This window comes from Ammospiza nelsoni, chromosome 11, assembly GCF_027579445.1.
Source record: "Ammospiza nelsoni isolate bAmmNel1 chromosome 11, bAmmNel1.pri, whole genome shotgun sequence".
Classification (NCBI taxonomy): Eukaryota; Metazoa; Chordata; class Aves; order Passeriformes; family Passerellidae; genus Ammospiza; species Ammospiza nelsoni.
Genome location: NC_080643.1, coordinates 11,331,211 through 11,345,162, shown reverse-complemented (window position 1 = coordinate 11,345,162; position 13,952 = coordinate 11,331,211). Strand labels below are relative to the sequence as shown.

General features: G+C 37.8%; 1 protein-coding gene across 4 annotated transcripts in view; it reads right to left on the bottom strand.

Annotated features, from left to right (window-relative positions):
• EEFSEC (eukaryotic elongation factor, selenocysteine-tRNA specific) overlaps window positions 1-13,952 on the bottom strand; it is a 121,329-nt gene that overhangs the window by 86,833 nt on the left and 20,544 nt on the right. For all 4 annotated transcript variants that reach the window (XM_059480422.1, XM_059480424.1, XM_059480423.1 and 1 more), the window contains one exon: window positions 1,881-2,088. In XM_059480422.1, the coding sequence (XP_059336405.1) occupies window positions 1,881-2,068 (188 nt within the window). In that variant the 5' untranslated portion in view covers window positions 2,069-2,088. The remainder of the gene's footprint in view (window positions 1-1,880; window positions 2,089-13,952) is intronic.

The window sequence follows — 13,952 nt, the reverse complement described above, 5'->3', positions numbered from 1 at the left end:
TCCAAAGTCACTTTAATTGGAGACCAGCATTTTTTAAACTTTCATTAAACAATTAAAATTCTAAAGTCATAACCTTCAAAATGGGAGCCAAATGCAAGATGCCTCATGATGCCTACCTGAGTCTGCAAGATCTGCAGACAACAGAAAGATCTAAATCTTCTGAAATCAAAGTCTGCAAAACTCACAAATCTCAAATACACAAAGGTTCAGAGAGGAGCAGTACAGCCAGCTGACCTCAGTTTACCTTTTATCCTACAATCAGTTCTATTCTTCAAGTCCTTAACTTACAGCAGATTTTCTCTTTTTTTTTTTTCTAAAATACAACCTAGTGTAATCAGTAATTACACGAAAAAGTGACTTGCTCTCTTAGCTTCATTCTTATGCAACAGATTCAGACCAAAATTAATTATTTTGGCTATCCTCTTGACACCCACCCCTCACTGATTTTCTCACAAAAGGTACCAAACTGGAGGGAAGAGATGGTGCTTTGCTAAAGAAATGTTAAGTTCTAGAAAGGGAGCTCACTCAGTGCCCCAGCTATAACCAGGCACATGAGGTATTTTCTTTGTTTACACGCCATAAGCCTGAGGCATCTAAGGACAAAGGGTAATAAAAACATGCACTAAAAATTCCTGTGATCAACCATGAAACTTTTGGAAATGCATTTTCATAGAAGTATTTCAGAGCACTGTATGGCAATAAACAGAAATTTACATGTAACCAAATGCTTTATTCCTCTTCCCATACACCAGAACAAACTGGAGTAATTGTATAGTGCATTTGGAGGCACTTTCAAACATGATCCAGCCCGACTGAAACTCTTACTCCATCAAACCAAATTTCTCTCTGCAGAGTTTAGATCCTGCTGGACAAAGGGAGAAGCTGATGTGCAAAAAATTTTTTAAAAATAGAAATTCCATTCACAGGGACAGTTTGCTTTTAGTTTTGGTACCAATTCAGAGGAAACTGAGTTTTGATTAGGTAAATTCAGAAGCATCAAACTATGCAAATATACAACAGTTACATTTCTCTGTCTTTTTTTTTTTGCCTTCCATACAATTTCTTGACAACACTACAATAATTTCCCCAGCATTGGTGGCAACATCTTCTCTACAACTGCAACAGCCTTCAGATTTGCTGACTGCTATGGAATTCCACATGCACACCTATGTGTGTAGAGAAAGTATTTCAACAAGTAAGCTTTTTTAAAGAAAAACGAAACCAAAAAAACACAATTGTCCTTAGAGGCAGTTGTCAAACAGTATAACCATATATCCTGCTAATAAGAATAGTTTAGGAATAGAAAAGCATTTTAAAACCACACATTTGGAGATTCAAAGTCAAGTGGGAAAAAACGCTGTGGAGAAACTCCAAATGCCCGAGATACAACAGAGCAGGCACTTTGCAATCCCACCCACATCAGCAGTGCTTTCAAAGCACCATCAAGCACAGACTGCACATGACAAAACTGAATTTTGGTTCTCTCTCCTCTGCACTCTGAATCCTATTCCTTTTTTCCTTCAACTCAAAATGTGACCCAATAGTTATGTCCCCTTATATCCCTGAGCAAAGCAAAGATGTGCTGTAACCACATCCAACAGTTCTTCACCTGGATATTCTGGCTTTGTATTATCCTATCCAAACTCCAAGCAGCTCTTTAAATCTAAAAGCTTAATTGCAGGAAAACATTTCTGTATACATGATACTTGCAGAGGTGAATTTGGAATTGCTTCTGAGTTTCTGTAAATCTTTTCACTCTCTTCACATAATTTTTGCTAGATATGCCACCATGTTTAGAAGCACCTTGGAAGAGAAATGTTGGCATTTTTGCCAAAATAAATTTTGTGACAAGTTATCTGTTAGTATTACTGCTCACTTACTTGGTATTTTCCAAGGTCTTCTGCATTTTCTTAGTCATCTTCTCAATGGCACTCTGTCTCTTCCCCTCTGGAAGGAGATCTATTTTGTTCAGGACTACCACCATCTTCTGGCAGGCAATTTGCCCAATTACCAAGCACTCTGCTGACTGTGTCTGCATCCCCTTTGTCACATCTATCACAAGCATCATTAAATCGATAATCTGGGCACCTGGAGGAGAACTCACAGTCAGTATTGCCACAGCATAAAAAGATTAAGGATCATTTTCTCAACTAGTTTCCATTTAAAATTGTCAACATATGTACAAATGCCTAGAAAGACAAACAGAACACAAGCACTGAATTCCACAGCTCTTTTGAAATTAAGACCTTGGGAATTTAAGCTATTATAGGCTATCACTGAGTCATAAGAACCAGGGAAGAATGCGATAGTTCAAGTCCAAGGCTGTTATCATTGCATTAAAAATATACTAAGAAAATTAAGCTTGTAGCAACACAGGCATGACATTTGCCTCAATTAAAAATTATAATATAAGCAGACAAGCAAGAATCTAATACAGCCAAAGAAACACATAGCAACACTGCAGGGAGCTGCACACTCAGAGCAACCCCAACAAGAGCCAACCAGGTACCCCATAAAACATCCACAAGCCTCAGTCCCTACCTCCCTCCTATCACTTTTCTTTCCAAGCCCAAAATTTCATAAAAGTGAAGACCATGACCACCACCAGAGACAGGTTTATCCCAAGTCTAAAGAAATTCTTGAATCCCTCAGTGTCAGAAAGAGACAATTCAAAACCTGCAGTGTATCACCATTCACTCCCAATTCTGATCCACATAACTTGAACAAGTAATTTCAAACACAAGAACAGATCTGATTCCTAGATCTCTTCATAGAAAGGATCCTAAATTTTAGGCTGACATTACCTATCATGCTTATAGATTATTTTTATTTTTCAAAATATTGTTGTCATGAACCCTTAATCTTTTGATTGAAGCAACCTGAATTTCATGGATTTAGTTTTCAAGGAAGCTTCTGATGAACATTGGGCCTTCCACTAATTACATTCAGAATTTTCTTGTTTCAATTGAGGTAACTGAAATGCTCTGAATACTAAAACAGAAAAGTGCAACAGACTCAAGTGTTGAGAAAGTTTAAACATAAAAAAGTAACAAAAAAATTAAAGCTTTAGTACCAGAAAGTCATATGCCAAAAAAAGCACATTTTGAAAGATGATAAAAGCTGGAAATCATGTAAAATTCCAGTTCTCTAACTTAAGTACTTTTAATATTGGCTTTAAGATCAGAAGAGCAAGAAATCAATACAACTGTTCCTTGTTTCTCCAGGCTGTCCAGCCTTTCCCTTGCCTTTTTTTGCTTTTAAGGCTTTTACAATGGCTATGACAACAGCTCCCCTTGTTCCCAGTTCCCATGAACTCAGGATAGGAAATCATTCCGAGGTTGAAGTGCATGGGTGAATGAGTGGGTGGGAACTACAAGAAGAAAAAAATTATGGCTACAAATGACTATTTCAACCTACAAGACCTTTCATCTTGTAAAAATGAATGTTAAGCCCTTCAGAGCACTAGTTGGATAATTATAGTATTTCCAGGGCTCCTGCAGAATTTCCACCAATCATTTCAAATATCTCTCCCTGACAAACCAAAGATGGGCATTATATCTTCCAAAGTAGTTTGCATTTTTATTGTTTTGGGAATTGTAGTGATTTAGAGCTTGCTTAAATTTCAATAAAAACATCATCAAGCCTGTACAAAAGGCTCAGACTTTACACACCACCCAAGTGCAGACTTGAAGGTCAGAAACCAAGGGAAACAAACAGCATGAAAATGGTTTGAGTGGGACAAAGCACCTAACAATCAGAATGGACCCATTTTTGTGAATGCATACAGCAGGGCTGTTTTAAACCTAATACACAGATTTTGTATTACACTGTTCTACACAGCTGACATCCTGAAAAGGAATGGGAATAAATAGAAACCACATCATCAAGTCCAATTCTTTATTAATACTTTAAAAGGGACATTTTGGTAACACAACAATGCTGCAGCTTGAGCCTTACCAAACATTACTGTGACTCCTAAAGCACAGTGATCCTCATGCTCCAGAACTAAGCCAAAGCCACCAGATCCAAACCTGGCCTTGAAAAGATGCATTATGTACAGTGTGGTATCTTTCCCTCCAAAAGAACACAAAATCTGCACAGAGTTGTAATATGCAGTTTCAGTAAAAGGGGTCACTTTACCTTGAAACTCCAAATCAACTGCTTCAAATTCATTTGCTATACTCAAATGCTTGCAATTGCTATATTTATGAATCTATTAGCAACAATTTAAAAGAGCCATAAAAATCACCAACCCAGTTGCTAGAAGGCTGAGAATGTCTGCCTTGTGGCATTGCCTCATCTTCATAGAAGATGAACAAAGAGAAATAACTGTACAGTCCATGAAAAACTCCAGAAACACCAGAAGATGCACCATGACACTCCAGACAAAAATATTTCAAGTCAAGGAGAGCAGCAGCACACACGAGTTCACAAACACTGTCAGCACAACTACTGTGCCTTCTCCAAAGCCCCAGTGACTGGCTGGCCACAGCTCCTGAGAGATGGCACAAGCTGGGGCAGAAGGCACAGCTGGCACAAGGGCAGGGTGGGAAGTGCTGCCCTTCACAGGATCACGGAATCACGGCAAAGACCACAACAGCACTGACAGAAATACCTGAACTGCCTTCTCACCAAGGCATAAGGATGTTTTGTAATGTTTTGTATGTGTCCACTCACGCATGTCAAGGCAAGAGTGCTCAGGTTTACAGGACCCTTGAGTTACAAGGTGAAAAAATATTGCTAAAACTTGGTTCCTCAACTTTCCTTTCTGAGCTGATTAATAAACCATCTTTAACAATTCACCTTCTTCTCAATCCCCCATCTTCTCCTACATAGTTTTACACTTTGGTTTATTCTAGAACCCATTTCTTTCACTGCCCATCAGTCATGCATAAAGTTCAATAAACACTAAAAATCATCTAGATAAGTGTACTAGGATTCACCAATGTCACATTTCAAATCAGGAAAGTTGGCAAGATGACAAAACTGTAACCCTCTCCCATGGAACATTTTCATGCAATACATTTTCTCCTCATAACATATAAATGGTAATAGCAGACTTAGAATATGTTTAACTTCAAATTTACTAAATCTCTAGTAAAGAATTAGCTTACTATCATATCAGAGTTCAGTCAACAAAAGAAACAATATTTCTGAATAATTTTCTCCAGCAGAGTAAGATTTAACAAGAAACAGTGAAGCAAGGATGGACTACATCAATATTCTTTTGAATACAACCTCACTTGGAAAGATTTTTCAAATGGGACATAAAAATATTGCAGATATACTATGTGGAGATTCAAAAACAGTAACAAGAGTTAAAGAAGGTGAAAATATTACTCACACCTGCACTATCTGATAACAAAATGTCAGCCATGGGGTTTTGTGCCAAATGGAACAGAAGAACTGAAAGAAGTCATAGGACAAAAAAAAGCACTCCTCAAAAAAGGAGACAGAATATGGGCCTACACAGTTAAAACTAGTAATAGGGAAGAGATTATGGACTACTTGAATATTCCTCAAACCTTCAGAACAAGAAAATGGCTTGAAATTAGTTTGAACCAAGCAGAGACACACGCAAAGGACGGGTCTGCATACCAGGAAGCACAGCAATCAAAAACATTTTATCTGCACTGAAGCAGGTCACATAAAATCAATGAAAAAGTTAAACTAAGATACTCAAATTATTTCTTCTACAGAGAAAACAGGGGTGTAACCTTTTATTTACCACTTCATCTATGAAAGACATGTTCAAGAACATTGAAAAGATAAATCCTGACATGTGATTTCTCACTTTGCTTGAAAATGAAAGATCAATTATTGGAGTACCCTTTGTGTGATGACACACAGCTCAGATGAAGCCTTGCAAAAAGCAAATGAAATAAACAAGTTGTCATCAGAAAACACAAGGGGGTGGAGAAAGATGGGCATTATACTTTAAAGATAAGCAGCTAAACCGCAGCACAAATAAAGTAGATAGTCTGAGTGAAGAAAAACAAACAAGAAAGATAAAACATGAACTGAGATATTCTGGATGACAGCCAGATACAGGAAAAACACAAGACCAGCAGCACAGCATCACAAAGACTGCAAGTGCCAGCTAAACCTGGAGGCAGCAGCACTCATTTGTATCACAAAAGTGACAGGGAACACAAAACTCAGAAAATAAGAAAAATACCTTCAGAGACAAGATCAAGAAAAGGTCCAGCTACTGCTTTGAACACACAACCCATGCTTGCTCCTGAATTTTGAAGAGTGTCTGATTATATAAAGTCATCAAGGAAGTAATTTATTACTCTTTACTCAGGATTTGAATCACAGATGTCAGAGATTATGACATATTTCCAAAGAGCAGAAGGAAGCAACTCAAGCTTCCCTAAAGTGCACTTGCAACATCATTCCTAGCTAGCTCTCACTCTTGGATCCTGAAAGAACTCACCAGCCTGAGTACACTGAAAAAGAATAGTATGCCTTTCAAAAGTATGTATTGATCAACATTTAGTCTTTTGGAGAAAATTCACTGCATTCTCTCTATTTGCATTATTTAGTTCAATGTATCTTCAAACCATTGCTGAAATAGGAAACAAAGCCTGCCAAGAGTTCCAGGCAACAAGGCTGCAAACCTTCATCCCCTCCATCAAATTCACTCCTCATAAATGTGTTTAGTGTCACACACAATTAGTAAAAATCAGCTCTTATATCAGTTTCACATGGGAGTAGCCAAGATATCAGATGCATTTTGGAAAACAGTAAAGCACTGTAATTGCCATGTTTTATTCTGCAGCAGAACATTTCATATTAAATAATAAACCTTCTTCAACCTCAACCACAGAGGCTGTTGCAGTTCTGCATGTACAGGAACTCAAACCACCTTCCATTGGTGCAGCCTGCATGCTTGTAAATTTTATACCCCAACTCCCAGACTGAGCTGTGTCCCTGCAGCAAAACATAATATTAACACTAACTTAGAAAAAAATTACATTATTAGATCTAGGAAGACAAACAAACAAACACTTCAGCCTCATGTATTAATTTATCAGTTCCAAAAATGTATTAGTGTTTTATTGTACATGCACTGAGCCCACTTTCAGAACCATCTAGCTACAATTTCCAAGCACTAAATTAGCTACCAATTCCTTACTGAAAAGCTCACCCAAAAGGCATTTTCAATAAATAAGCAGAATCTCAATTGGTTTGTCTTTACCAAATGCAGACATAGAATATGAGAGCCTTTTAAGCAGTATTATTTTGGCAAGCGTAACTAAAATATTGCATTGTATTCCCAATAATAAATCAATATAAAGCTGACTTGGCTTCAAAAGGTGAAACCTGGTGAGTAGAGAGAAGAGGGGATCAGGTCCCTGTGTGAACAAAGGGGACGTTTTGCTTGTCACACGTGGAACATAGGCACAGATTCTGAGTGGTGCCTTCTTTAAGCTACTGTGTCCTGTCCTGTTTGTGGTAATCTTTTTAGCTGACTTTGCACAAACAGTACAACTCTTGTTCACAGGCAGCAAAAGGAAGCAGAAAATGGAATTTGAAATGTAAAAATAAAATAATTGTGGGCCATGGGCTATAATTTGATTTCATGCTCTACAAGGAAATGAAAGAGGACTTCCTTAAACATACTTTTGGTTTTTTTTTAAATATGCTTTTTACCATGTTAGGATTTCCTCTAGTGTAGAAGAGAAAATAGGATTGTAGAAAATGTACCGTTCTCAAGTATCATTGCTACTCAAGGGCAAAGCTCTGTTTTAATGTGCACTTCCCATTCTGGGGAAGAGGAAATTCTTCAATTAATAAACCGGGTGGACTGAGGCGAGTTTTTAAGGTTTAATCAATTTCATCTGCACACAGGATAAAAAGACCAACTATTCTACCATTTTTACCTCCGCTATTCCACTTCCAAAAAAAAAAAAGAAAAAAATTAAATCAATGTTTTATTTTAAATTCTTTGAGGTTAGTATCTCCTGTCTCAGGAAATATTGTCTATATCATGCAGAGAGTATCCAACTTCCCCTTTCACAGCCCCCTCCCCCAACTTTTTTTTGTGTTAAGAAACTTTATTCAGAAACAACTGAATTATTCCCTGTTTTTATACAGTTGCACCCTTGGGAGATGTTACAAGTCACACAGGATTTTGCTAGTTACCTTAGGGGAGGCACTGTGATGAATAAGGAAGATGTTTTACAGGATATGGAATCCCCCAAAATTCAAATAGAAATAGGAGGTGTGATGCAGGGAGAGGTATGCACTCAACTGGGGAACATGAATTACACATGAAGAAACCTTCTGTAAAGCAATGCAAAGGAAATACTTTGAAAAGGAGCTCATGGAGCTCAAGCATCCCACCATCACTTCCAAAGGAGCTCAGAGCACAAACAGTGAGCTGTGCAGCTTCAAACTCCAGAGCATTTGTAACATCAGATAGAAAGCATCACCCACAACATTTCTGAATGCACAGTAAAGCTTAAAATTAGAAGCATTAGGTCATTGCATGAATTCTCTTCAGATGAAAACCAGCCACTCTGGTTGGTCTGTAACTGAGAGCTAGAAAGGGAAAGCAGTGTGGCCATAAGGGCATACATAATTGGAAGAAGTCCATTTCTTGTATGCCAAATAACAGATCTATTACAGTTATTTATTTTACTCAGTAAACGTGAGTCTAACTCAAGTAGTAGGTGATAACTTTTTATAAGAAATAAAAGAGTTCTTTTGAAAGTATGTCACACAAAAATCCCCTTGAATATACTTTATACTTCATCTGGAGAAGAAAGAGTGTGCCATATTGTTCTGAGGAGGATAAAGGATAATGCCTCTACCATCTCCTTTGTCAAGTCATCCAAGGATCTGTCTTGTTTAACTAAGTTCTAACAACATGTCAGAAACAAGTCTGTGTTCTTCAAAGGGAGGAAATGCCTGTAATGATTAGAGTATGTCAATAAGCTTGATCAGCCATGCTGAAGTAGCACAAACAAAGCTGATAAAGCCTCTATGAAGGTCAAGCTAAGAAAGACTGACGAGGATCTTCCAATAATTTTTACAGGCTGGTCTAGCCATTGCAATATAGTACACAGGATTAAGCTCACATGAAATGGATGAGTTACTGAGAAAAAAAAAATCACAAACAAACCCTAAAGTGAAAACACTCTCAAAAAACATAGAACAACACAAAGATTGGAAGAAAGGAAGAAATATTATCAGGAGATCCTTTGCAGGGATTTACAGAATGTAAGGATTCCCATGTTGTCTTCAGCCTCTTCAGAGGAAAACCAAGCCTGAGAAATGTCTGAACACTTTGGTAGTTTCCACCACTTATGGAAGAGAGACTATTCTTAAACAAGGTAAATACAGGATGCCCTTGCTGCAATCTGACTAAATTCACTGGTTAAACACACATTAAAATTACACATAGTATTGTAAAAAAAATATGCAAAATTACAGAGAAACCTTCTTTCAAAGACTTCCAAATAGAAATACACTATTAAAGAGAGATTGCTATGAACCTTTTAAATTTAGGTAACACATTATTTTGCTATTCTTGTCCTCCCCTCTCCCCAGCACAAAAAGAACCTCAGTACACCTCACCTCCTGCAGCCTGAGCATAAACTAGAGCAGCACAATAATGGCCACTGCTAAGGACACATCCTCACATCCTTCCACAGCCAAGGAAAGGCCATGACTAACATCTTTCACTTCCACTATGAAGACAAAACATGCAAGGGAGAAAGGCAATTTTACCCACGTGGTTTCAAGCCAGGGCAATCACACACTTTGCTTTGTTATTGTGCTGATCTACATCACTACCTGCAGTGATCTAGGAGTGATCTAGAAACAGCTGTCAGTGAAAAGGCTCTGGCACCTGCTCATGGAGGCTGCAGCTCCACGAGCTGGGAAGTCCCTGCTCCCAGTTACCTTTCCCCAACACTGTGTTTATTGAGGCTTCCCACAGCTTATAGTGGGTCTGATGAAAGGCAAAGTTGATGCTCAGACCAGCCAGCTCAACCCAGGCACAGCAGAGAGCTCTCCCTGAGCCAGCTCCTGCAGCACCCCAGGGAGAGCCAGAGCTGGCACAAGCAGGACCAGCCAAGAGTTGCAAAGGTAACAAGGGGAAGAGCAAAGCAAACCTCCCGATTCTGGGGACAAGATGCTGCTGCAGGCCAAGGGATTAATTGAACAGCAGCCTGAGGAACTACAGAGAAACTTAAAGCTGAATAAATAGTCCACAGATTGTTAGGAAGAATTGAAAGAAACTGAACTACATCTGTATATACACAAAACTAGTGCAATAACTTCAGAAAATGGTGAAAAGATACAGTCATTATATGCTGTTCAATGCAAAATTGTTTAAAGTTTAGAAGCAGCAAAGAAAGGTAAAGAATTAGACTTTGCCTATATACAATATCATATTGAAATAAAATACTGCATTTTGATCTGGTCACTTTCTGGAAAAGGAATCTTAAAGATAAAGTAGCTTCAAAAAACGAAACAAGACAAATGCAGTTAGGTCCTCCATAAAGAAAAATTCACGTTAACAGCACACACTGACAAAAGCAAATGAAGTTGAGTGAAAGAATGGAAATAAAACACCTCTAACAAAAGAGCACAATCAATCACATAATTTTAAGCAGAACAATAATTCAAATTCAAATGCTAAATACCATTTGTCTTTACACAAATAAAAACACAGCTTTGATATTTACATCATTAAGATTTTAGACCTACATCCAGCTAGATGAAGCTTCTTTTTTTTTAATGAAACATTTATGATTTTATCCTGTGTAAGAAGTATTAAGATGAAACTTAAAGAAAGGGATACTTTATTCCATCACTGACTTTCTTGTTTGTCCCTCAAAACCAATCATTTCAGTGATTTCCAAAGAAAATGTAGCAAACCAGATGAGTGACTACTACAGTCTGGCATTTAAATTCCTGCTCTTTAAATAAATATTTGTCAAAAACCAGAAAATCATCCCAAATGGAAATCCTATAGACAATGAGGGGAGAGCAAAGCAAACAATCCTTGCCTTGTAACACGAAATGCCATGTAATACATAGCATGTGTAAAAATGGAGGTAAAGCACCATATGAGAGAAGACGTCATCCTTCTTCCATATGTACAAAAATCCTGTTCTGTAATATTACCTATTACTAGATCTGAATTTCTATATTGACAGGGCACAAACTGGACAGAGTCCAAAACAGACCTCTACTTATTTTAATGCTGAAAACATAAACTATGGTACAGTTGAAAAAAGCCTACATATCTTGGAAGAGCAACAATCATTCTGAGTAGACACAGATGACTGCTACAAAAAAAGGTAGCATTTGCTGAATTACTCAACACCGTGGTATTTCAGCTGCATTAATTTCTTTATTGGCATGAAGTCAAAAGTGCAGAAATTGTGAATTAGTTAGCAAACATTAACTTTTTAAAGTGTCATTCATACATATGTATATGCAAATACAGACACCAGTAAAAGCTGAGAATTTAAATATTTAGGATACCGCACAAAACTACAGTTTTAGCATTTTAGACTGAATGTCATTGTACTCCATGGCTGATGAGCTGTATAATCTGTAGCATATAGTAAGAAAAACTATTATTTCATAGACTTGAAAGAAAAAGAAAGCATATAAGAAACCAACTAGGTTATTACTATCCAAGTAACAAACCTGGTTTGTCCAGGGGTGTTTGGTGGGATTTTGTTTGTCTGGTTTTTGCACTACCTATATTACACCTAGCAGAAAAAAGTTCAGCTTCCTATTTTGGAATTCAGGCTATAAAACATTTCAGGCTATTTCAATATCTCTAAGTTCCCAAATGAGATACAAAAATGGCACCTGTAATTCCACCAATTCATATCAAACCTAAACTTAAGAGATTGGCAATGAAGTGCCCTGTTCCTTTTGTCTGGAGTTGTTCAGTTCATAAAATAAGCTTTCTCAAACAATGGGACAGTAAGTTGTGTAAGAAATAAACACTTTATGTTCATGCTTCAGGAAAAAAGATGCAAAGTAAGAAAAATGGAAAATGGATACTTGTAAAACCCTGCTTTGACCTCCTCAGATGATATTGTGTGCTCAGGGTTCTAGTAAGCTTTCCTAGTGCCTAATGAGTGATTAGTTCAAGTTTCAGACTTGTTACTCAGAGGTATTTTGTTTTGGTATGTGTCTTTGCACAGCTCTGAAGAGTTAAATGTGAGGTAACATTACACTTGGGCCTTATATAGTGACCATAAATGGTCCCTGATGGTCCATAAAGTCTTTACTGTAAACACTGAAAAGCAAACAGGTCAGAGGACCAAGAATAAAAAAAATTACCCTTTTTATAAGTCTTGACCCATATCAGCTTTACATTTGCTCTCTACAAGATCTCCTGCCAAGTTTCAAGGAAAAAAAAGTAACTATATTTGCATGTGATAATGTTAAATATGTGGCAAAAAACAGAACTACAAGTATGACCATTCTGTCCTTTGCATGTTTCACAGATTACAGCAGAGACCATCTCTGAAGCTATTTCCAAGACCTGAAAGAGAAAATAGCAACTTAGCAGTATAAAAAGAATCAAACATCTGGAAGAACTGCAAAGGCACTGAACCTGCACCAATGAGGACATGAGCCCATCTCCAGTTCTGACTGACTTCCACATGTCTGGAGTCCTCTGCTCATCTCTAATGGCTCAGTTCACACCACACAGACTATTCCCAGCTTCAAGAATGCTGCACCTGAGGTTTCTCCACTAACTGGAGTGTGGAGACAAATAATGAGTGAAAGCCTCTGTGGTACCTACAAATATGGAAATTCCTGCTGCCTCCCTGACACTACAGGATGCTCAGGCCAGAGCTGACAGCAGCCTATACCAGTATGCCTTCCACTATGAATGATAAGTCAGGCAGAACCAGGTTTATACTGGAAAGAGAAAAGCAGTACAACAATTAGTGGAATAACTTGATCTATTTTCCAAGACTGTCAGGCAGAGAAGCCCATAAACAGCCACCAGTGTACACATTTTCCCTCAAAGCAGTGAGCTCTTTCAATAAGTGAACTCCTGTGTTAGCTTTTCAGACAATTTAACACTCTGATTTCCAAGAACAGACCAACTGATAAGTTTCCCAACCAATGTGTTCATATTTCTGCCCATATTTGAATCTACTATTGCATACAAGCCCAGTACTGGACTCAGAGTGGGGGCAAAACCAGACTCATGAACAGCACCTATGAAGTTTCTATAAATTCTGGTCTCTATCAGTATTACTTCACACTCAGCTCTTGAATCTTCAAGTTAACCTCATTTGTACAAGATGGTATCTTTCCATTAGCATATCTAGGATTCAATCCCACCCGTGCCCCCATGTTTTACCACAAAGAGAACCAGCACATCTCAGAAATCCTTACACAAGCAACACACAACTTTAGTACTTGATTCTCTCAGGATGAAAAGAATGTGCTATGCTTAATGACCAACTAGTTGGGTTTTTCCTTGCCAGAGGACTGGGGAGCTGTTACCACAGTGCATCTATTGCCTCCCTCGGGGTGCTTTGGGGAATTACTGAATTATAAACATCTTGGAACACGTAAGAATTTCTTTAAGCATATTTTTATCAGTTTAATATTAGATGACAAGGAGACTTTTTTGCTATCTTTTGTGTTAACTTCTTCAAGTCCTGCCTAGCCAAAGGATATCTCACTGTAAATTCCTGCTCACTCTTCTGCCATATCTTTGAAAGATCAGTCTAAAGAAAAGTTCCATGCAGCAGTCACTGGAGATAAGGACCATCACACAGGTAGACAGACCTGAATATACATTTAGATATGCAACTCCAAACTTCCAAAACCTATAAACAGCAGTTTGCATGCAGTTGAAAACAGGTAGAGATATGAAAGTTGTACCAGAGAGATACTGCGGAACCACCTTGAAATTCTTGACTCCAATTAACTTTTCTCTACTT